Source organism: Amblyomma mixtum, chromosome 6 (genome assembly GCF_055824585.1).
Source record: "Amblyomma mixtum isolate Tamu chromosome 6, ASM5582458v1, whole genome shotgun sequence".
Classification (NCBI taxonomy): domain Eukaryota; kingdom Metazoa; phylum Arthropoda; class Arachnida; order Ixodida; family Ixodidae; genus Amblyomma; species Amblyomma mixtum.
In genome coordinates this window covers 19,458,352-19,483,891 of record NC_143017.1, presented here as the reverse complement: position 1 = coordinate 19,483,891, position 25,540 = coordinate 19,458,352, and the positions used below count along the sequence as shown (strand labels likewise).

The 25,540-nt window shown below is 48.6% G+C and overlaps 2 protein-coding genes across 2 annotated transcripts in view; both read left to right on the top strand.

Moving 5' to 3' along the window:
• Nucleotides 1-25,540, top strand: part of LOC149338345 (uncharacterized) — a 146,634-nt gene that overhangs the window by 5,508 nt on the left and 115,586 nt on the right. The gene's annotated exons all lie outside the window — the stretch shown is intronic.
• Nucleotides 13,225-14,085, top strand: LOC149338346 (uncharacterized). The gene has a single exon (XM_089549988.1). It carries the CDS (start codon nucleotides 13,225-13,227, stop codon nucleotides 14,083-14,085), a length of 861 nt encoding a protein of 286 aa, XP_089406114.1.

Here is a 25,540-nt window from a genome sequence, read left to right as displayed (position 1 = left end):
AACCACGAACCGGAACAGTGCCTGACCAGCTGCACAGGCTGAACAGCTGTACACGATCACAGCACGGCGTCTGCCTCCGAGCTCTGACGGTTCCTCTGCTGCTAACCACAAGCCACAAAGTTGGTGCGCGCGGAAATTTGCATGAATTCTTATGCGCAAATGAACAGCTTCTTTCTTCTTAAAAAAGCCTAAGCAAATAAATCTAAATGCTTATCTTTTCCTGAGCTAGGAAATGAAAACCGCAATAGTATCGCACCCTTACGCGCTATGAGTGCACACACTTCCAAACCTCAGCACAACGGCTCTCGGGAAAACAGGAAAAAAGTGCGAGGAAGCCTGCTCCAGCACTTTATTGCCTCAGATAAAAGTAAATGAGTTGAAAAGAAGGAAGCCACATTCTCGAAGTACAATGTATAGGGGGATTCTGCTAAAGATTGAGCTCACACCTTTCCCACTTCAAGTCGTACATCGATTTGGTGTCGCTCTACCGTATGCTTGCTAGCCGTTCTAGTCATCTTAGTTTGTAGTTAGAGCGCCTGTCCTGGATATGCTGTGCTCCTGGTTCGATCCTCGCGCCAGGATGAATTCCTTAGCTGCGAAGTTTCTGCACAAGCTTTATGGTTTATGGGGTTTTTAACGTCCCAAAGCGACTAAGGCTATGAGAGACGCCGTAGTGGAGGGCTCCGGAAATTTCGACCACCTGGGGTTCTTTAACGTGCACTGACATCGTACAGTACACGGGCCTCTAGAATTTCTCCTCCAAAGAAATTCCAGCCGCCGCGGCCGGGATCGAACCCGCGTCTTTTGGGTCAGCAGCCGAGCACCATAGCCACTGAGCCACCGCGGCGGCCTTTCTGCACAAGCTATTTCCTTTCTAACCATATTGCCGCGCTTGGGCGCTTGGGTATAATGAGTAACTAGTACCCTTATTTCATGAAAGGAAGCTTAGAAACAAAATTTGAGCTCAATTTCGAAGAAAATTAAGCACTGCACATTTGCCAGACGCAAACAAAAAGAATGCCAAGGAACGCGAACGGACTCACTTGGAGCAGGAGGAGTGATGAAAATTAGGCTAGCACCCTAATAAACAACATCACAACAGACGGCGCACTCTAGGGAGCACTCATCAATAACTAGTACGAAAAATATTTAATGGCGATTGTAGACATCGTAGTGCGGATGATCAGCGCTAGTTTTCCCGCATCGCGATTTCGCAATTGTTGCATTTGTTTTTAATACTACGCGTTGGTCTCATTATATTTTATTCTCTTTTGGGAGGGCTACGACGTGTACATGACGGTACGAGAAATGTGTTGGCTCGGAATTGAGCAAGTTGTCGTGAAGTTGGTTTACGTGAAACTTCCCGCGAGCGTTCGTCCTGTGTTCGACCTATCGTAATTGTCTGGCTTTCGCCACCCGCGTGCGTGCAGTGTTAAGACCGAGCCCTCCGCCTCGGATGGATCCATTGTCTTCCCTGAACGCGACATCTGTCCACGTCGCAACTTTCGGCTATATCATAACTACGGTGGCTGCAACGCGGTGTTTCGCAAACGCAAACGCGGTGTTTCGAGGCGTTTTCACGCAGTTTTTCTTCAACCGAGTGCCCCATCTGATGACGGTGAAGCTGGTGCGCGGTACCGGCTGAGTGTGCGGGGAGTTCGCATAGCTGCTGACGTTTTTAACAAAGAACACTAAAAGTGCTACTGCTCGTTTACCCACAGTCTTCACCTTAACAGACAACGGTGTACAATCACTGTGCGAGTACGGAGCCGGAATGAACGACGGAAATGATTTATGATAATTCAAGAAAGCATCCTTCTATTTCAGGCTAAAACAGATTACCTAGCAACCAAGCTAAATCGCAGTAAGTAATGAGCACGCATATGGTACTTTAGTAGCCTGCGGGAGCAATGTAGCAAACATTAAGCATGTGTTTTCATAGAATATTGTCACGTTCTAGTGAAGGCAGTCCAGCAGTCAGGAAGACACCAACCAGTCTTGGAAACGAACTTCTTTATTTGGGCTGACTTGCGCCCGTAAAAGAACTGAATCACTCGGCGGCGGCGTAGAAAGAGAAGTTTATTTTATCTGTCATAGCATAGAAAATACAACAAAACAGATGAACTTAATTCTCTGATCATTCAAGCACATGCGCAGTGACGCAGCACTGAGCATGTCAGTAATGCAGTAAAAATGCCGATACTCGACCGCCGCGCAGGACGATAAAGTATGTCGACCATTTGCGCAAGAACTCAGCCTCGCTCATTGACAGAGCGTCCATGCATGCTTGTTCAAAGAGGCGCGTGCGCAGGCGCTGCAACATTGGGAACATTGTTCTTTGCGGACGCCCATTTAAGGATGCCACTCCACGCTGCCGCCACAAAACGAACATGCCGACACACAAGAGCATATTTTGAAACACTTCGGGAGAACTAGTGCGCGCTTCCAGGCGGGTTAAAAACATGCGTGACACTAATGTCCAAAAAGTGCGCGCAACTACACACTCAAACATTGCGTGCTGCAAAGTTTCAAGCAGACCGCACTGCGGGCATCGGGCGGAGGGCGCCACGCCCCACGCCGCAAGGCGGTCTCTTGTGGGCAGGACCCGCCAGCCTCGCAGCCAGCCGAAGTCCCTGACATCTGCAGGAAGCGTAGCTGAGGTCAGTTGGCGCCAGCGTGCCCGTCTCGTTTTCTGGAGTTGTTCGCGGGTCAGCGCAGCGACCGTTAGTGCTTCACACATTCTGGAGGGTGGGGTTTCATCAACATCCAGATCGGGCACGCTGGCAGTCAACGACGTCAGTGTGCGACGCACATTAACGAAAAATGCCGGCGGCTGCTCGGCTGTAGGGCCAACCACGTGTTGTGAAAAAAACACGTTACGCGCTGTACCCAGAAAATATGTGAGGAGTGTTCTCCCGGGATAGTCTGGGTTGCGTACAAGATCTCGTACTCCTCGCAAGGCGAGCACATTGCACATGGTGCGGATACAAGGTATACCAAACCCACCCATGTACGATGGAAGGCGCATGAACATTCGTGACACAAGTTCGGTTTTGCCCGCCCAAACGAAAGAGCCACAGGCCGAGGTTAGCCTGCGCGCAAACGTGCGCGGTGGGTTTGCGACGCGGGCGACAAAAAAACATGCGGCTAGGATTGTGGACTTAACTATATAGCAGCGCTCTGCCATTGAAAGGCGGAAAGTTGACGCCACCGAGAGGCGTTTCTCAGCGTTCGTGCGGAGGTTAGTCCAGGTTTCGCGGGCTACTTCTCCGCTGGCGAGGAATACTACTCCCAGGACTTTCACTCCCTGCACCCACTCCACCTCGCCCGCAAGGTTCGGTGTGAAGGTGCCAAACCTTAGTGCCTTCCTTTTTTCCCTGTTCAATAGGGCCCCAGATATATCGCTGTACTCGAGAAACAGCCGCGAAAAAGCGGCGTAGCTATCCTCGTCCTTGAGGAAAAGCGACACGTCATCGGCGTAGGCCGATACCTTGATTTGGCCCTGGCCAGGCAGAGGGAAGCCGCGTATGGATGGGCTGTCGTTAATGCGCCGGATGAGTGGATCCAGGCACAACACGAAGAATGTTGGGGAGAGAGGGCATCCTTGCCTTATGCCCCTGGTGACTGAGAAGGGAGCGCTCTGGTGGCCGTTTACGGAGAGACGAGCATTCAGGTCTGCGTAAAGTAAGCGCAGCCTGCTGACAATTTGCGGAGGGAATCCGAAGGCTTCAAGGACTCCGAACAGATACGAGTGTTCCACCCGATCGAATGCTTTCGCCTGGTCTAGTGAAACAAAGCACCCGCTGAAGCCCGTCCTGCTGGCAAATGTGAACAGGTCTCTAGTGAGTGCCAATGCATCAAATACAGAGCGGTCAGGCACGCTGCTGGTTTGAGCCCGGTGGATTAGGTGAGGTAGGATCGTCCGCATTCTTGTGTTCAGTAAAGATGTGACTATTTTGTAATCTGCGTTTAAGAGGCTTATGGGCCGCCATGCTTGCGGGTCGGAGGGGTCACCGCCCGCTTTCGGAATGAGTATGATGCGACATTCGCGGAAAGAGTTTGGACGTAACCCATCCGCGAGGAAGCCGTTGACCATCTTCAGGAGCGCTCCTTGGATCTCGTAAAAAAAGTTTGAATAAAAACTTGTTGGAATGCCGTCTGGACCGGGGGCAGAGGCTGCATTCATACTCTGCAGGATGGCGTGCAGCTCTTGGCTTGTGGCTGGTGCGCAAAGGTTTTCATGCAACTCTTCAGCTACTCGTGGCAAGTTTCCAAAAAAACTTTGTAGAAGCCCGTCATAACCATCTTGAAGATGTAGCCAACTGTCCGTAGAGAACAGGTTCGAAAAGTGGCTTGCGAAGATCGTGCAGATATCGGCCGTGGTTTTGCTTTGGGTGCCGTCTGGGAGTGTCACGAAAGGCACAGTAGCGGGAGCGAATTCCTCTGCCGTGCCTGCGCGTACGTGTCGTAGCACAGCCGGGTCTGATATCGGCCGCCCGAGCTGGTGTGCACGACTAGCTGCCCGTGATGACTGGCAGAGCAACACGTGGTAACGTGCTTTAAGTAGACTCAGGTAATCGCTCATGGCAAAGGTTAAGGGTGCTCCCCTTTGCACTATACGGATGCGCTTGAGGGTGTCATTCAGTGCATGAGTTACCCGGCGTCTGCGGTCTTGACCGGCCGCCACCAGGGTTGCTTGCCAACGAGCCTTGAGTGTGTCCCATGAATCAGTCGCAACGAAGCTCCTGCACGATGCTGCCAACGCCGTACGCAGCGACGCCACGCTTTCCGGGTCCGCCAGTAGGCTCGTGTCCATGCGCCACGTAACAGTACGTGGGGTGTCCTCACCAAAGTCGAGCCTGACTGACAAGGGGTGGTGATCGGAAATCACCGGCGTGCCTGCAGGGAACGCGAGAACTTCGCAGCTAACGACAAAAGAAGCGAGCTCTGGTGGAAAATAGAATTTGTCTATCCGACTCGCTGACTGTGCTCTCTCAAACGTCGCTCCAAAGGCATCCCCGTGAAGCTGCACCCACGCGTCAGACAAGCGGAACTGAGTCACGAGATCGCGGAGCGCGGGGGCACCGCAATAACGGCGACCGTGACCCTGTCCGCGGACGTCACGGTCGATGTTAAGTACACAATTGAAGTCACCGACGATGAAAGTGGGGTAGGGATCAAGGAGGAATGAGTCGAGGCGCTCAAAAAAATCAGAACTATTAGTCCGCCGTGCTGGCGCATATACAACCAACGCACGTACCCGCCGCTGGTTTAGTGTGAAGTCGACCGCAAGAGTGCGGCCGTCCAGCCCGAAAGTGCAATGAGCACCCGCGCGCAGGCAGGGGTTTACAAAAACGACACCAACACCGCACATATGAAAATCAGTCAACGAAAAATAAGCAAAAACAGAAAACCGGGTGGTGAAATTCAGCACATCAAGTGAAGTACGGAAGTTGCATTCCTGTAAAAACAGGATGTCGACGCCCCTAGCCCTGGCAAAGTGCATCACCTCTCTCTGTCTGTCTACGGATTGAAATCCCCGAACATTCAGGGAGAGGAGATGCACAACCGCCATGACTGCCAAGAGCACCGACGGCATAGCATACAACCTAAAGAGCGCTGCCATGGGCGGCGCTTGGCGCGCGCGGCACTTTTTTGCTAGAACGTTCGTTAACAGTCCCTTCGGATTCCGATGATTGGGGGTGGGCACGTTTGAAGTCTGGTCGGGAAAAGTCCATGTTTTCGGGGCCGTCGGCGCTTGTGGCCTCGCTCACCGGTTGCTCACCGGTCTTGGCGACGCTCGCAGCTGAAGCCGATGCCGACGCCAGGGTCGCCGATGGGAGGGTGTGGCTGGCTGGTGACGGGAAGCGCGCGTCGTCCGCACCTCCAGGAGTCGTCGTTCCTGACACCTGGCCGCACGTCAAGTCGCCTGTCAGGCGAAGCGGCGTGACTTTGTCCGGTACGTCCACCAGGTCGCCCGACGCCACGCTCGACTCATCGCCGCTGCTGCTCTCGGTGTTGAAGGAACCTGTGCGGGGTAGCGGCGGCAAGGGTTCCGCGAAAACAGCACCGAACGGCTCCACCTCGTTTGAAGGCGTCCCCTCGAGCTGCTCCTTCACGGGCACCTCCGTCGCGGGGGCGGGTTCGGGCTCCCTCGGGCGGCTGGTCGTTGGGTGCTCGTCGGCAACAGGCGTCCGGACGGTTGGTGGGCTCCGCGTTTCTGCGGCCACGTTGTCCTTACTCGGTTCCTTCCTCGAGGCGGCGGCCGCCGCATAGGACCGTGGCCGCAGGCAGTCCGCTGTGGCGTGGCTTCCACCGCAGCGCCTGCAAGCCGCTCCGCATCCGGCCGTGTCGTGGCCGAACACCTCGCAGCGAGCGCACCGCGGCGTTCGACACGCCGCGCCGATGTGGCCGTCCTGCCCGCAGCGGGAACACACCTTCCGGACGCCTCGGTAGTCAAACATGACGCGGTGGCCCTGGACGGTCAAGAAGTTCGGCACCGCCTGCTTCATCTCGATCCGGACCACGCGCGTCCCGTTGCCGACGTGACAACGGCCCTTGAGGACGGGGTGGGTGATGTCCAGCACCTTGCCGAAAGAGCTCAGTGCCGCTGCCAGCGCCGCGTCTCCCACGAACAGCGGCACACGAAAAGCCGTCACGTGGACCACGGCAGGACCCACGCAGGCTACTGGGACGGAAGTGCCGTTCACGTTGAAGGCGCCTTCCACGAGCATCTTCTCCGCCGCCGCAGCCGAGGCCATGGCGACGCAGAACTTCATGCCTCAATGGTGCTGGAGGCTCTCTAGCCCTTTCGGGCCGACAACCAACTCGATGCCGTCGACGATGTCGTCAGCTGTCGCGTCGGATGTAACTGTGAACGAAAAACAGTGCGCCTTTGGGGGCGGCGCACGGAACACCGGAGGGGCAGCAGGTCCCGGGCCTCCCATGACGTCAAGGGCGGCCGACTGGGCTGCTGCTTGAAGGCCAGGAAGTTGCCCGAGCACCGGCAAAGGCACGGCGCCTGGGCTGGGAGGCTGGTTGCGGATCCTCGGGGTCGCAGTGGATCCGAGGCCCGCCTGCACTTGTCAAAACTTCTCAGCAAGCCAGCGCCGAAAAAACTTCGCTGGTTCTGGACGAGCTCGGGCAGCAACAAACGTGCTCGTCGGTCGTCGAACTAGGAATGTCCGCCGCTCGCGGCATCGCTCAATTTAAAGGCGGCAAGGAAGCTTCCAGATAACAGGACAAGATCATCTACAGTAATCTAGCAAAATCTAGATGCAGCCTTTCATGGCAGCGATCAATCGAGATTAGTCTGGTCGCTTCTCGCGTCACGAACAAAAGTGGTAACAACCCTTTCCTGCAGCCTTGAGCGTGAACGAACAAGAACTACAATGATACGTGGCATTACCCCCCTTCCAAAGAAGCATCGTCTCGATGCTTTAAAATGAAAATAAACACGGAGAATAAAAACTTCGAGTCCTTTAGCGTTCATAATATGGCTTCAGCCGTACGACATGTACGAATTCCGGGCGTGTGCGGCGTCGCTGAGATGCTGTCGTGCCGTCGGGGATGACTTCATAGTCCAGGTCACCGATGCGACGGACAACCCTGTACGGGCCAAAGTAGCGTCGCAGCAACTTTTCACTCAATCCACGGCGGCGAACCGGCGTCCATATCCAAACACGATCACCTGGCTTGTAATGCGTGTCTCGTCGGCGCATATTGTAGCGTCGGGCGTCGGTGTGCTGCTGGTCTTGAATGCGAAGCCGCGCAAGTCTTCGGGCTTCCTCGGCGCGATGAAGGTAGGCGGCGACGTCGAGGTTGTCTTCGTCGGAAACGTGCGGGAGCATTGCGTCGAGTGTTGTCGAGGGCTTCCTGCCGTATACCAGCTGGAATGGGGTAAACCTGGTTGTCTCCTGGACGGCAGTATTATAGGCGAAGATTACGTAGGGCAGAATGGAGTCCCACGTCTTGTGTTTGGCGTCGATGTACATGGAGAGCATGTCTGCGATGGTCTTGTTCAGACGCTCTCTGAGTCCGTTGGTTTGTGGGTGATAGGCAGTTGTCCTCCGAAGGCTTGTCTGGCTGTAGTTTAAAATGGTTTGCGTCAGCTCCGCTGTAAACGCCGTTCCTCTGTCTGTGATGAGCACTTCCGGGGCGCCGTGTCGCCGGAGAATATGTTCGACAAAAAATTTTGCGACTTCTGTTGCGGTACCACTAAGCAACGCTTTTGCTTCGGCGTAGCGGGTCATGTAGTCGGTGGCCACGATGATCCACTTGTTTCCTGATGAAGAGGTCGGAAAGGGGCCGAGGAGGTTCATCCCTATTTGCTGAAAAGGCTTAGTTGGCGGTGGTATGGGGTTCAGGACTCCGGATGGTCTAGTCGGAGGCGTTTTGCGTCGCTGACACTCACGGCACGTTTTCACGTAATGGGAAACGTCGGTAGCTAGCCGTGGCCAATAGTACTTCTCCTGGATGCGGTGCAGCGTGCGAGCAATCACGAGATGTCCTGCAGTCGACTCATCATGACATGCCTGCATAATTTCTTTCCTGAGATTTTTGGGCACGACAAGAAGATGCACTGTCCTGTTCGGCGCGAAGTTCTTCTTCAGGAGGACACTATTGTGAAGGACGAAGGACGACAGTTGACGCTTGAACCCTCGGGGAGGCGATGCGGTCTTGCCTTTCAGATAATCAACTAGGCTTTGCAAGTCAGGATCCGAGTGCTGCTGCTGCGCGGTACTGCTGGCGCTTACCGGTCCTAAGAAAGCGTCGTCGTCTTCCTCTTCGGGTGCTGCGTCGACAGGAGCTCGTGACAAGCAGTCTGCATCGGAATGCTTGCGGCCAGATTTGTAGACTACAGTTATGTCGAATTCTTGAAGACGCAGGCTCCAACGAGCAAGGCGGCCGGAGGGATCTTTCAAATTGGCCAGCCAGCACAGAGCATGGTGATCCCTAACAACCTTGAATGGTTGTCCGTATAGGTAGGGGCGAAATTTGGACGTGTCCCAAATAATGGCGAGACATTCTTTCTCTGTCGTCGAATGGTTGGCTTCGGCTCTCGACAGTGAACGGCTAGCGTACGCGATAACTTTCTCCTGTCTGCCATTTTTCTGAACGAGGACCGCTCCTAAGCCCACCCCGCTTGCATCGGTATGAACTTCGGTTTCGGCGTTTTCATCAAAGTGCCCGAGCACAGGAGGGGACTGTAAGCGGCGCTTCAGCTCGTTGAAAGCTTCCTCTTGTGGCCCTTCCCATTTAAAAGGCACGTCAGCCTTGGTAAGTTGGGTCAAAGGTTGAGCGATGCGCGAAAAGTTCTTGACGAATCGTCGGTAATAAGTGCACAATCCAAGCAATCTGCGTATAGCCTTCTTGTCATTAGGCTGTGGAAACTGTGCGATCGCAGCCGTCTTCTGGGGGTCTGGGCGAACTCCATCCTTGCTTACGACGTGACCAAGGAACAGCAGCTCCTCGTAGGCGAAGTGGCACTTCTCTGGTTTCAGTGTCAGGCCTGAAGACTTGATCGTTTCCAGCACTATCCGAAGCCTTCTGAGGTGGTCTTCAAAGCTTAAGGAGAAGACAACAACGTCATCTAAGTAGACTAGGCCAATCTGCCACTTCAAGCCTGCGAGCACAGTATCCATTACTCGCTGGAACGTCGCTGGGGCAGAGCAGAGGCCGAATGGCATCACCTTGAACTCGAAGAGTCCGTCTGGCGTGATGAACGCAGTCTTCTCGCGACCTCTTTCGTCGACTTCAATTTGCCAGTAGCCGCTCTTCAGGTCCATCGATGAGAAGTACTTAGCGTTGCACAGCCGGTCCAGTGTATCGTCGATGCGGGGGAGGGGGTAGACATCCTTCTTCGTAATGTTGTTCAGGCGGCGGTAATCGACGCAAAAGCGAAGGGTGCCGTCTTTCTTTTTCACTAGGACGACCGGTGCTGCCCAGGGGCTCCTCGATGGCTGGATGACGTTGTCACGAAGCATTTCCTCAACTCGCTTTCGAATAGCTTGGCGTTCTAGCGGCGATACGCGGTAGGGGCTCTGTCACAGTGGTCGTGCGTGTTCGTCTGTGACAATGCGGTGCTTGGCAAGCCGGATTCGTCGCACATTCGATGCTGATGAGAAGCAATCGGTGTACCTTTGAAGAAGACTGCTTATTTGGTCTTGTCTGCTCTGGGGTAATGCCGGGTTGATGTCGAACGTGGGTTGATGGCCTTGGTCAGATGGTTCTGCGGATTGGTAGGGTAGGGCCAATACGTCACTGATGTCTGCCAGCTCGTCGAGGAAAGCGATCGTCGTACCTTTGTTTAGATGCCGGTATTCTTCCGTGAAGTTGGTTAGCAACACCTGGGCTTGGCCATTTCGCATTTCGGCGACTCCCCTCGCGAAGCCCAATCCTCGATCCAGGAGTAACTGGGTGTTCCCCTCGATAACGCCTTCGGCATTTTTGATGTCTCCAGTACCTATGCCGACGAGAACACTTGATCGGGGCGGCACGCTCAATGCTTCATCGAGGACGTTTAAGGCAACGTCGCGCCCGTCGCAACAGGTATGGCTTTTTACGTGGAAAGCTTGATCGACTTAGATCGAAGGTTGATGATCGCCCGATGTTTGTTCAGGAAGTCCATTCCCAAAATCACGTCTCTCGAGCATTGCTGTAGGATCAGGAAGGTTGTCGCAAAGGTTCTCCCATTTACAGTAACTCTCGCGGTGCAGCGTCCTGACGGCGTAATCAGGTTGCCACCTGCGGTGCGGATCAGCGGGCCATCCCAGGTTGTTGTTACCTTCCTGAGTCGGACAGCGAGTGGGCCACTCATGACAGAGTAGTCAGCTCCCGTGTCCACCAAGGCAGTAACCGCGTGATCGTCGATCATAACTTCAAGGTCACTTGTTCGCGTTTTCGCATTGCACGTTGTCTTCGGTGTCCGATCTCGGCTTCGTCGAGTAGTGAGGCTGCGGTGGGCGTACTGCGACGTTTCTTCACTGGGCAGCGGTAAAAGCTTCAAGTCTGGCCGCGTCGTCGTCGTCGTCGTCGGTGTCGTCGTCGTCGGTGTCGCCGTCGTCGGTGTCGCCGTCGTCGGTGTTGTCGTAGTAGTAGAGGCATTGTCTTGAGTATTCGTCGATGGAGGATCTTTGTCATTGCGCTTAGAAGCAACCTCACCTCCAGAGGCTGCTTTATTTAGTTTAACCTTCGGGGGCTGGGGGAGCGTCCACGCACGGCGTAACCTCGGCTAGGAGATACAAAGCGCGGGGACGATGGCGACGGGGAACGTGATAGGCGGCTCGGCGATGAGTATTCTTCCCGAGGTAAAAACTCCTCGATTTCGGCTGGTCGCTGGCCGGGTTGGGGTCGTGGAGCGTCGTAAGAGAACCCTCGGATGCCCAATCTTCTGTATGGGCAGTGCCGGAGGACGTGACCGGTTTCGCCACAGTGGAAGCATAGTGGGCGGCGCTGGTCGGGAGTTCTCCACTCGTCGCATTTCCTCGGCTGCGCGCGTCGCTCGTAGGACGGGCGGGTTGGGGCGAGTGGGCGGCGGTCCAACGCAGCTGGCTGAGGGCGATAGGGGCTTGGGTCTCGTCGTCGAGGTGCAGGACGCCGCACAGCTGCGGCGTAAGTCATAGCTGGGGGCTGCATAGGCTGCGTGGGTGTCGGCGTCACACCCAAGGCCTGCTGAACCTCGTCCCGGATGACGTCAGTGAGCGATGAAAGTTGCGGCTGCGTTCCCGTTGGCAGCAATCGTCGGAGCTCCTCTCGCACAACTTCACGTATAACCTCCCGTAGGTTATCGTTGTTAGCGGTGTCCATGCAGCTTGCTGACAAAAAGCGCTGCTGGCGGTCATACTGGCGGGCTCGGGCGTGAAGAGTTTTCTCCATTGTGGATGCCTCTTCTACGAATTCCGCGACGGTTTTCGGTGGGTTGCGGACGAGGCCGGCAAATAGTTGCTCTAACTGCTCGCATAAGCAACTTCACCTTCTCTTCTTCCTTCATGCTCGCGTCGGCACGCCGGAAGAGACGCTTCATTTCCTCAGTGTACACAGCAACGGTCTCGTTTGGGCGTTGTATGCGAGACTGTAGCAGCTGCTGGGCTCTCTCCTTTCGCACGACGTTCGTGAAGGTCTTTAGAAGCTGCTCCTTGAAGGTTTCCCAGTTCGTGAGGTTAGCTTCCTCATTCTCAAACCAGACTTTTGCTAGTCCCTCCAAGGCGAAGAAGACGTACCTAAGTTTCGTGGTATCGTCCCAGTTGTTGAAGACAGCCACACTGTCGAACTGCTCCAGCCATTCTTCGGGGTCGGCGCCAGGCGAAGCGTCGAAGGTTGGTGGCACCCGGGGCTGGTGAAGAATGATTGGAGTCGTCGTCTGGGGCAAGCTCATGGTAGACGTTGCGGCTGGCTTCCGCTTCCGGGTAGTGTCCGGCAGATTCCCGAACTCTGGTGCGTCCCCTTGCAGGCGTCGGCTAGCGCGGTGGACTGGACTCAGGTCCTGCGGTTGATGACTCAGAGGGCTGTCGTCACGGCTTGTAGGGGGTGTCCGGTACATGGAAGGCTACCCCGCACCTCCACCAGATGTCACGTTCTAGTGACGGCAGTCCAGCAGTCAGGAAGACACCAACCAGTCTTGGAAACGAAGCTCTTTATTTGGGCTGACTTGCGCCCGTAAAAGAACTGAATCACTCGGCGGCGGCGTAAGCAACAAACGTGCTCGTCGGTCGTCGAACTACGAATGTCCGCCGCTCGCGGCATCGCTCAATTTAAAGGCGGCAAGGAAACTTCCAGATAACAGGACAAGATCATCTACAGTAATCTAGAAAAACCTAGATGCAGCCTTTCATGGCAGCGGTCAATCGAGATTGGTCTGGTCGCTTCTCGCGTCACGAACAAAAGTGATAGCAACCCTTTCCTGCAGCCTTGAGCGTGAACGAACAAACACTACAATGATACGTGGCAATATCAGCCAATACATAAGGCTATAAAATGAAAGAGGAAATGGTTAGTATGCATGAACCGCTGGTCATAGGGATACTGAAATAAAATTTATCAGATCATAAGTGCAGAGGAGCGAGAAAAAGACTGCAGTATTGGTAGCGCTTGTCCATGCTTCGCTTCTTTACCGTGCAGGTTTGTACGCACTATTCTTTGCACGCTAGAAAAAGCGACGATCGCTGTTTACTTCTGTTCCCGTGCCCGCGGGTGTGCTTTGATGTTGCTTGTGAATGCTTTTCAATGATTTCTCTGCTTTTGCGCTCTGGCGACATTGAATCTAACCCGGGTCCTATGACTCGCTCCCTTGACATAGACAACCTGCCAGACAATCCGTCTGAACAAATGAAAGTTATGTTTAAGCTGCTTAAGGATGTACATTCTCGTACGCTGCAAAGCTCTAAAGATCAGGTCGAATTAGCAGCTGATATTAAAGACATTAGGAATAGTCAGAAGAACATTGAATCAAAGTTAGCTGGCATGCACAAGAGGCTTGATGAACTCGAGGAAAAGGGAAAGAAAATCGACTACATGGATCAGGAGCTCTCATCTTTAAAGAAATCTGTAGAAGACCAACGCACTCGAAATGATTTGCTGCAGTCTCGCCTTGATGAAGCCGAAGATAGATCGCGACGTGAAAATCTAATATTTAGGGGTATACCCGATGAGGAAGAGACTTGGGCAGACACTGAATCGAAACTCCTGGAAGCCTTGACTAAGATTGTCGAAGTATGCCCCTCCAGTTCAATTCAACGTGCACATCGCCTGGGCGTTTTTTCAGATGAGAAGTGTCGACCAATCATAGCCAAATTTTCGGACACTAAAATGAAAGACAAGATATTAACCCTTCGTAACCAATTTAAAACGGATAACATCACAATCAGTGAAGATTTCTCACCGGCTACGCGCCAGGCTCGGAAAAAACTTTTTGAATTTGGTAATATTCACGCTGGCCCTCGCTCTTTTAAGATACGCTATAACAAACTGCATATCAATAAAAAATGCTTCATGTATAACCCTACCAAGGACACTGTTGAAGAAATCGTGGCACGTGGCGAATCGTCTAGATTGGATTCTGTGGCTGGATCTTCCGCTTCACCGTAGGGAATCGCGAGGGGTAGTGGACAGTTGCTATCGTCGATATCAGTTCTTTATACTAACGTCAGGAGCCTACTTAACAAGCATACTTCTTTATCTTCTGCCATAGACACATGCTCAGCTGACATTATAGCGCTAACCGAAACCTTGCTCCCAACGCATGTATCGGATTCCGAAATCTTCCAAAACGCTCATCGGTACTCGGTATATCGTTGCGATAGAATAGCCAAACGTGGCGGCGGTGCCTTACTTGCTATTTCTAAAGACATTCCATCTTCATGTATCCAAGTCTTCAGCGAATTAGAACTAATATTTGCGTCAATAGTGATAGGTCATCTTAAACTGATTATTGGCGTCTGCTACCGTTCTCCTTCTTATTGGTCTACATTCACTAACGAACTTCACGATGCTATAAATCTTGTTCGCGCACGATTTCCTTCATCACCACTTTTTCTACTTGGAGACTTTAATTTTCCAACTATTTCATGGACTGCTCAGCAGCCTTCTTTATCTTCCCCTTCGTATCAAGCTAAAGAATTCTTAGAACTATGCGCCATGTTTTCGCTAACTCAGTTAGTAACAAAAGCCACAAGGACAGTGAATAACGCTTCGAACACTCTTGATCTAATTCTAGCAACTAATCCAGAGTTAGCTACTGATATAACATATCTTCCAGGCATCAGTGATCACGTTCTGCTCAATTTTTGCATTAATATACCACGTCCAAAACCGAGCAAAATAAAAAAGATCATTCTAGATTACAAACGCGCCAACATTGCCGCTATTAACAATGAACTGGGCATATTTGTTGATTACTTTATTGCTAACTCCGACTACTACTCTGTCGAAGAAAACTGGATATCATTCAAAACGAAGGTTCACGAACTAACTGATAAGTATATCCCTAAGCGCATCGTCACCTCTAATCCACAAGCACCTTGGCACAACTCTCACATCAAACGATTATCTAACAAAAAGAAACGTTTATACCGCCGCGCGAAGCTTTCACCATCTAACGCGCGATGGGCGAAGTACAAGTCTGCTTCCGACGCTTACGTCAACGCGATTAAACAAACAAAGAATACCTTTTTGTCTGCCACATTACCAACTATTTTGAAAACGAGTGTTAAGAAATTCTGGCGCGTTATACACCCTGAGAACGACCCATTAATTAGACTACAAGATGCCTCCGGTAACCTTATCCCCAGTGATCTTTGTGCTTCCGTGCTGAATAACACATTCGTTGAAAGCTTTTCCTCCATTTCAAGCGTTAATCTGCCTCACATACAGCACCACAGGTTCCCGACAATGTCACCTATAACTATCGATCCACCTGGCATAGCCAAATTAATTGAATCCCTGAAAAATGATTCTTCACCTGGTTCTGATGCGATTAGCGCTAAATTTCTAAAAAATACTTGTGCTTATAGTTCAGTTATACTAACCAAACTTTTTCAACAGTCACTCGACACAGCAAGCCTTCCTAACGACTGGAAAATTGGGAAGGTGGTTCCACTTCACAAGTCCGGTGGTAAGCACTTCCCTCAAAACTTTCGTCCCATTTCGCTCACTAGCACATGCTGCAAATTACTAGAACATATCATTTTCAAGCATGTCGTTACCTTTCTCGATGAGAATTCATTTTTCACACCTGCGCAACATGGTTTTCGTCAAACATACTCGTGTGAAACTCAATTACTTGCCTTCACTGATAAGCTATACCGCATACTTGACAACTCATCCTGTGCTGACTGCATTTTTTTGGATTTTTCCAAAGCCTTTGACAAAGTATGTCATAAATTGCTGCTACATAAATTGAGTCATCTTAATCTCAATCCTAACGTCTTCGACTGGATTAAATCTTTCCTTCTTAACCGTTGGCAATTTGTGCATGCAAATAACACTAATTCACCGATTGCTAACGTGCTATCTGGTGTTCCACAGGGATCGGTCCTTGGACCACTCCTATTCTTAATCTATATTAATGACCTTCCTTCTGCCATATCTTCCAACATTCACCTTTTTGCTGACGATTGTGTAATATTTCGGGAAATATATAACGTTAACGATACTGACACTCTCCAGTCAGACCTCAATTTGGTGTCAGACTGGTGCACTACATGGAATATGGAATTAAACATTAATAAATGTAAAGCTTTGCGTGTTTCCCGTGCACCTAACGCTCTTCCTTCATATTATCTTAACGGCACTCCTCTTGATTGGGTAAAAACATACAAGTACCTAGGTATTCATATCACTCAAAATTTAACATGGTCTATTCATATTGACTACGTTATTAATAACGCTAACCGCATGTTAGGGTACTTACGTCGCAATTTCTCAGCCGCTCCCTCATCTCTTAAGCTTATACTCTATAAAACACTTATACGTCCTAAACTAGAATATGCAGCATCAATATGGGACCCTACACATGATAACCTTGTATATTCCTTGGAACTAGTCCAAAATAATTCCGTTCGCTTCATTCTTTCAAATTACAACCGTACGGCAAGCATCACAGCCATGAAATCTAACGTGTCACTCCCACCGTTACAATCTCGCCGTAAAGTTGGTCGCCTAACACTATTTCACAAGCTATATCATCACGTTACGCTTCACGACTATTTCATATCACCCCCAGAATACATTTCACGTCGCATCGATCACCGCCACAAGGTTGGTATCCCAACATGCCACACCAAATCTTCTTTTCACTCATATCTTCCTCGCACATCTGTGGAATGGAACCGCCTTCCCCCCGATATTGCAGCCATTGCAGATAACAAAACCTTTCACGACGCAATAGCTAACATTGTTTATTCTGAAAGAAGTTGATTCATGTGTAATATCTGTTTCTACTGTGTTATGTACATTGATTTTATGTTATTTACGCTTTGTGAATGTTGTTTGTTTTAATTTGGAGAAAATTTATTCTGTACTACCTGTTTTCACTGTATTGTATTCATTGTTCTTTATCCTAATTAACCCACTCCCCTCTGTAATGCCTATGGCCCTGAGGGTACAATAAATAAATAAATAAATAAATAAATAATGACAAAATTGCACGGACTCTCACAAAAGTAAAGTATAGCTTGGAATTCAGAAAGAAAATAGCTTAGAATTTTCAAGAACTAGGGTAGGACGAAAAGTTTTAACGAGTAGGAAATAAGAAAACACCTACTTTAGTTTAATAGGCAAGTTGGCGCTGGCCATCACATCGATTTATATATTTATTCCCTCCAAGACACCGGGTATCAGGCATTTTATCAGGGATGGGTATGACTCTACAAGATGATGGCCTCGATCTTCTTCTTGAATTTAATGTGGTTAGTAAGGTGTACGGCTTCTGGCGGCAGATCGTTCCAGTCCCGAGAAGATGTGACAAAAAAGATTGTAAATGAGAGATATAGGTCTTGCAGCGTACATGGTCTTGTTGTGGTCAATGCGGCTGAAGGGACGATGTGCTGCTGATATGATTGACGCTCCTAAAGGTGAATGGTAGAACTTACGGAATATTCACAATCCGTTTCAAGAATAGACAAGGAGGCTCTGGATTTTAGAGAAGACACACAAGTAAAATATGAGTAATCACAATAAATCAAGCGGATTGCGCGTTTTTATATTTTTTCGAGCGTTGGTGAGATCTTTGACAGATGAGTGTTCCATACTGCTGAAGCGAATTCTAATTTAGGTCGGACGAAAGTTTTGTAAGCTAATAATTTGATGGAAGGGGTAGAAAAAGGAAGATTGCGGCGTAGAAAGCCAAGGGAGCCGTTACCGCCATTAGCGATGTCCGTGATATGTGAAGATCATGTTAGGGTATGAGTTAAAGTAATGCCCAAATACTTGCAGGTAAAACTTGAAGACACTTCAGAACCGAAAAGAACATATTTAGAGGAAATGTGGGATTGCCTGCCATGAAAAGCAATCTTACATGTTTTAGCATTATTAAGGGACATCAACCAAGGTTTGCACCAAGTTTCGATTCGAGTTAGATCTTGTTGAAGGGTGTCAGCGTCAGTGCTTGTAAAAATCGGCCGATAAATTACGCAGCCGTCGGCGAATACTCAGATGTTGGGGGTAACTTTAGAAGGAAGGTCATTATTGAAAATGAGAAAAAGCAAGGGTCCGAGCACTCTGCCTTGAAGAACTCCTCAAGTAACCGTAGATCGAGGAGACGACGATGTGTTAGCGTCGACGAATTGCTATCTGTTAGTCAAAAACTTTTCGCCACTACATTACCAAATCATTAAGGTTTAGACGCGAGAGTTTTAGTAGCAATTTTTTGTGCAGTACTTTATCGAACGCTTTTTCAAAGTCAAGGAAGAGCATGTCAACAAGAATGTTTAAGACGCGAACTAAGGTCGTTGATAAAAAGAGCTTGTTGGGAGTCAGAGGAAAGCCCTTTTAAAAAACCATGCTGGTTAGGGTGAAAATTTTGACCGAGACTAGAAATTTTATGATGTGAAAATAAATAACATGTTCCATTAGCTTTCAAAAGGTGCTTGTGAGGGATATACGACAGCAGTTTTTATATCAAAAAAAGGAACCGTTTTGGGGGGGGGGGGGGGGCTGGTACGATCCTACCGATTTTCCAGCCTTATGGGGGCACGCCTGATGATTGATAAGGACTATTGAAAAGGTGGCACAAGTAGACATTAACAATGTTGTTATTATTTTTAGCACTTTCGAATTTAAGCCATCAAGACGAAGATGGCACTTTGAATGGTTTGATTACTTTCATAATTCCATTAGGATCGAATAAGATGTCTGGCATAGCTGAATGATCGAAGACAGGGAAGTATGGTAATTCGCCGTCAGGTTCTTTGGTAAAAACTGAGCAGAAAATGGAATTAAGAGTGCGACAGACATCATGTGCCGGAAGGAGAATGTTGTCATCGTTGTGTAATGTTAGAGGCCTGTGCTGTGTAGAGTTAAGAGTTTTCTAAAACTTGTCAGGGTTGGTGCGCAGCATGCACGGTGATGCGGATGAAAAAAAGGAACGTTTGTTTGGCTTGCTAAAGATAGGAATGTTTTGTTCAGCAGACTGATACTTTTTCAACGCGAAAGCGGCATTCTGGTGGTTGGCGATTCGAAAAAGCATTCTCTTTTTTTGCTGTTGAGGCGCTTCAGTTCGTTCTTAAACCATAGTGACGATGATTTTTCGGTGACGGTAATAGTAGGAATGTGTTTATCACTTGATGCACTTGGTATTTGAAGAAGGACCAGTTAGTTTTAGTAGCCAGTTTGAGAAGGCGAGGCCCCGCAACCCCCAAATATCGGATAGTTCTGTGTTCATGCCTGCGTTGTTCCCTTTGTAATATAAGGTTAGTTTTCTTTTTTGCTTTTTCAGGCATGGCAGTTGGTAAGAAATTGTTTAGTACTACGGAGTAGTCACTAAGCCCAGGTACATCAAGTGGCGGTGAAAAGTCACCAGGAAGGGAAGTGAAGACGAGATCAAGAATATTAGAAGAATGATCAGTTTGCCTTGTAGGGTTAGATACGAGCCGAGACAAGCCAAAGGTTATGCACATGTAACAAGTTCACTTTCGTTGCTATCTTTCGATGTAACAGCAGGGAGATCGGACCAGACAACATCAGGAAAATTACACTCACTATAAAGTAGAATGGGACTGTGCTGATGTGACGTAGTTTTGACGCGGAGTGCTTCATAGAAGTGAGCAAAAGGAATCGGTTAGATTAGGGGTTCAATAGCAAACGCCAATGGTAACTGGAGGGACCGAAGCATGGCATTTAATGAAAAACAGTTCTAGAGGGAATGCAAGTTTCATCTGGCAACAACGACATAAATTCTGAGCACCTATTAGTACGCCTCCTCCTCGCCTGTTTATCCTGTCATATCGAAAGATATTAAGTCGGAGGATATAGAAACTATATCAGCGTCTCCTATAGACGAATTTGGCCATGCTTTGGTTAGTAGAATTATGTTGCTGTTCGTCTTGCGTTGTTCGTCGACAGACTTTGACGAGGGGGTCAAGCTTAGATGAAAGGCGGCGGATGTTAGTGCTAAGAATGGCCAAGGGGAAGAGATTTGGCTCTTCAGAAGGGTCATGGAGTAGTTATGGAGGGCAGGGAACGACTATGAAACGTGGTCATTAGTGTAGGTGGTGCTACCGAATATTAGCTTATTATAGCAGAATTTGTATTTTTCGCTTCGGGATTTTCCAAAGGCGAATAGCTGCTTCTTGGCAAAGATTCACAGCGAAGTCCAATTCCTATATCCGCATGTTACTTCAGAGCCACGCCCCCACTTGTATCACTGCCGTTGGCTAGTGCCCAATGTTAATTCTACATTTTGAGTTGTATGTCAGTATATTCTTTGATTATTATTTGGTCTATATATTGCAGTTGTGCCTTCTGTTTGACTGCTGCTATCATTTTGTCATTTAGTGGTGTAGATTAATCATGGGCTTGCTCAAGGTGCGATGAACTTATACAGGGCTTACTATAACATTTGATCTGTGCTCACACTTACAGTTGTTTACGATGAGCGATCTTGAAAACTGCTTGCCGAAGAGGCTTTTTGTAGGCAATTCTGAAAGTGCCTTAGCCTTTTTTTGCACCATTCGAATGCTTCGAGATAGTTACAGGCCTTAAAAAGCAACTCAACGAGCAAATATTCTGTGCTGATGTGCTGCTTTCTTGATGGGCACAACCGCTTACAAATGTCCCAGGTGCAGAACTACCCTCACACCTTGCTGCGCCTATATCCTCTCCAATAATTATACATGGGCTATCGATACTTCCAGTTGACGTAAATCACGCCCTTACGGTGCAGCTGTGACAGTAAACACTATAATCCAACAAACGTGCCGTAAACATCCTTTTAACCCCTTTTAATGCGATACAATTTAGGTTTCCGTGCAGCAAAAACCACTGGGTTTCTCGGCAAGGCAATTCTCTGATTGGTCGAGACTGTCGTGATGTTATCAGCACCGCCAAAAAAATATGAGGACCAAAGCGTTCAAATTTATTCCACTGAATTATCATAACAAATTATGCAAATCCGACCCACTCTTTCATCTTAGTCAGCCCAGGAATCCGCATTAATCCGCTTGCTATTTCACATTTTATCGCCCACTACTCCAGTTTAATCCGTTCACTAATTCCCACCAAACCACCTTGATCTACCCATTGGTCGTCAATAATCCACAAATTCACTTTCGTGAATTCCTTGGAATATTTGGGGGCCGGCCAACTTCTAAATGTTTTTTAACAATGTGGTTGAGGATGCACAAATTTTTTTGTATCTTTTTCAAACTTCAAAACTTAATCATAAGCACCTCAATCAGCAAATTAACTGTTTCTTAGCTTTAGACCGAACCTATACGGACGATTTAAATATTTCATCTCATGTCGAGCGGCCGAAATTTCTTTTTGTGCACGTTTAAAACATGCGCTCAAAGCAGAAATCAGCAACTCATGCTGTCGCAGTCAATACATCCAGCCGCGTCCCCAGTTTAATTTTTTCGCTGACAGCTTGCCAGGACCAAATTGTTTTAATTATTTTTTTTATGACATGCTTCAGGCCGTGAGGCCCAAGCAGGAGTGGATTGCAGAAACACATCACAATTTGAGCAGTAATACCAAAATTCAAACAGAACACGAGCAGCGGGAAATGACATGAATAAGCAAAAAACAAGCTAACTAAACAATCTAATAAAAGCCAACAGTGGGTAACAGTGGTGGCCATCTATAACACTGTTTAACCACAGTCCGAAAACTAACAAACAACTGCTTTTACATTTTGAAGAGATGAGCCGAAAATTCGGCGTACTAGACATATTACCAGGCGCTGTTGGAAGACGAGATCCATTGCCCCCATTGTACTAAATTACTGCAACCTGTGTTTTCACTTTTACACACTTCCATAAGAAACAAACTCTACAGCACATATAACACAAGAATTACTTGCGCTCGAGGAAAAATACTGTACTTTCACTCCTTTTTCTCAGACGGCTCAAAAACAGATGTTTATGTTGGAAGCGCAGCGGTACAAGGCAACTGGAATGAGAAAGTAAGGCACCTACAGTGTACGTCAATCTTCACTGCCGAATGATACGCCGTCTGCGTAGCCATTGAGCAAATAGTAAACGAGAACCTCACAGCCAGTATTATTTACATAGACTCTGTAGGTGTACTTACAGCTCTCCACTCCAGAAATTCAATCACTCCCATACTTGGTGACGTCATACAAAACATAGTAACAGCCACAGCTTGAGGACAAAACATAAAACTCTGTTGGCTCCCGAGTCATGTCGGAATAAAAGGCAACGAGAGAGGAGATTTATGCGCTGCTCAAGCTCATGGCAAGGAAATAAAAAAGTAGATATGCCCTTTAAGAACTGCCTTAGTACAGCAGAAGTTAAGGACCAAAATGTCAGACGGCTTGGCACAACGAAATAAATAATAAACTACACTTAGTAAAACCAACTTTAGGTGAATGGAAGTCCTGCACCCACCAGGAACGTGTTAAGGAAATCATTATCTGCCGTCTTCGTATAGGACACAGACATCTCGCGCATAATTTTCTACTGACAAAAGAAGACAGGCCCCAACGTGAATTATGCGAAGAGCAAACTGTAAACCATGTTTTATTTTCATACATAAAACTCGAAACACTGAGGTAAAAGCATTTTGCAGTTTTTTACAACGAACGCATGCCATTTTTTTGTACTTTGCTCTTAGGTGAAGATGCACTTTGTGACGACCCCACATAATGCGCAGGTCCACACGGGATTGTTGTGATTTAACAGGTTTTTAAATTTTTAAAGAGAGAGTATGTTCTGAAAAAAATGTAGAATAAAATATATTCAATTTATTACAAGGAGACTCTTTGACCCGCACCTCTGCCACTCTCTCGTTTCAGAGAGAGATTCGATTGGTTGGAAGCCTCGACATCATTGCCCAGCCAAGGATGTTTGCAAAGGTTTCCTGACTTTTCTAAAGCGTTTACCAGTAGCCTTTTTTGAAATGTCTTTCCTTCAATTAGCATCACTGGGTAGTATAACTAACGTTTATAGGCCCTCTACACCACCGACTACATTTCACATTTTTATAAAATTCTGCAGAATGTTTTTCTACATTTTCTGCTGGGTGCGTGGTGTGGCACATAGCTTAAATGGCACATAGCTGCCTATGTGCCATTAAACCCACCACAACACACACACTTCATACTATCTTTAACTGTGGTCGCTACGGACCTTTTCGCCCGAACATCTGTCTGCACCTCTTCTCTTCATCTGTACTGTGGTCGTTCCCGTGCCTCTTCTGGTGTCAAATTTCATGAAATCTCGAACACCCGTCTTCCGACATACCCTTCATCCGTAGAACCTCATCGCATAGCGAAACCAACCGAGCCTTGACACTAGCCGCTTCGCTCCAATGTTAACTACCCTAACTGTGCTTGTACTATGATTCTGTACTCATTACTTCCTGGTCATTCTGCATATCCCTGCATCTGAACTCATTCGGATTGGTGCTCTTAAAAAAATATAATAAAAAGCAGAAAACAGCGCTACCTCAAGTTGAAAAAAAAAAGGAAAGTTGGGGCTGATTGCTGGCGGTGATAGAAGAACGCGGAGAAACAAAGCAAATCTGGGAGCCCAAATCGCCGAGCAATTTGTTTCAGTCAGTTCGTCAGCTCCGTTTCTTTCCCAGTGCAGGAAGAAAAGTTGGACAGCAAGCTGTGCAAGTGTTTATGTGAGTTAAATTTAATTCGATTCTTGTTATTTTGAAAAACAGTTCCTGATCGCTTCTGTAGCGTCCAGTCAGATATGCACAACAATGCAAGCCTCAAATCATGCATTATGTTCTTTTGCCCTTTACATTTGTGTCGCATTTTACAGCGCAGCTCTTAGGCGCCCGTACCTGCATTCCGCGTGATCGTGAGCGTCAGCGTTGTCGGCGTAATCGGTTGTCCAAGAAGAAGAGCGAAACGCCCCCTGGAACGTGGCTGCCACAGGAAGATCCCAGACGGCGGCTAACACGTCACATGCCGGCAGCAGCATAACGCGCCATCCTGCCAGCGGTGGCAGGTCTCGTGTGAGGATCTGCACTAAAATCTCTCGTTACCCACTATTGTAACTGTCTTTCAATTTTTTATGCTTATTTTTATTATTACACGACGATGTACAATTGCTGATCTATTTACTATGTTATAAGTAGTCAGCCCATAGCAATGCTTACGGTTGTGTAATATTTAAAAGAAACTCTAGGCGGTCCTCACTGCATCGTTTGAATGCGTTAGCATTTCTATTTTCTGCTGATTCTGTTTTAGCTCCGCCTTACGAGTACGACGCGAAATCGTGAATGGTTTAGTTGTCATATACGCGGAAATGGCCATTCTCTACTTCACATTCATAGATCGCGGTGAGTCCTCATACCCCTCCTGGCACAGTGGTGCAGCGGCGAAGCAGTGCGCCACTGGCCTGCGATGGCAGGTGGCTGCTGCAAGCAAAGCCACCGACGGGGCTTCTGAGACACAGGTTGCTCTTCCCGAGCAACAACTCGCGACCTAGCGTCAATTTAACTGCCACCTGCCACGCTCAGAAGTTTGCTAGCAGGCCGGTCAGCAGTTTGTAATGACGTCAAAAGGTCACGCGTAACGGCGGTTGCCATTTCCACTTCCACAGACCCTCTAATGCTCACGAATAAATAGAGGACAACGACCATGATGCCACAGGACGGCATGTGCCATCGCTTGCACTTCTGCAGCCGCAGAAGAAGGAGTGCTTTTTCATGATTTACCTCATGAGTTAGCATTATTCACACCGAAAGAGTCGTCGTGAAATGATTCGTGTGGGTGGCGTCGTTGTAGCTCGGACTGTACCAGGATAATTCCCTTTACTGGCTTTGCTTGCCTGTGGGATACTTTCGGTTAGGCTGCCCAGTGAACCAATGCTTCTAATCTACAATTGGGAACTTCGTCGGTTGTGGGCCAGGATAATCTTTCGATATTTGGGCCTGTTACTAGTTACTGACTCACACATATTATGGATGTGTTCAGATAAGTACGGTAATCGAGGCCTCATGAACATTTTGTTTTCAATTGAATTTTTTTATGTGATCGACAAATATGTTCATTCAGGAGCTTCGTCCCTGGGGGGGGGGGGGGGGGGGGTGACATCGAAGGTTTTCCTTTACAGGTAATACAGTTTACGGAAACGGAGTCGTGCACCCGAAAAGTCTATTTATGTGGAGAAGTTTGAACTTCGTCTAGGATAATGAAACAATTCAGTGCAGAGTAATTTTTGTCGACAGACTTTGTCTTGTAGGAGCATCACAACCATTAAACGCTACATACGCCCCAGACGAGAACGTTGTTGGGCTAATGCTCGCTGCCAATGTCCTGTGCAAAGGAAGTCCGCGGAGTAATCAACCCGCTTTGGCTTGTATCTCAGCCTAAGTGGGCTGACAAGCACAACGATGTTTAGGAGGT

What these genes read in the sequence shown, in the direction of transcription:
- LOC149338346 (XM_089549988.1), top strand. Translation starts at nt 13,225, where the DNA reads ATGATTTCTCTGCTTTTGCGCTCTGGCGACATTGAATCTAACCCGGGT.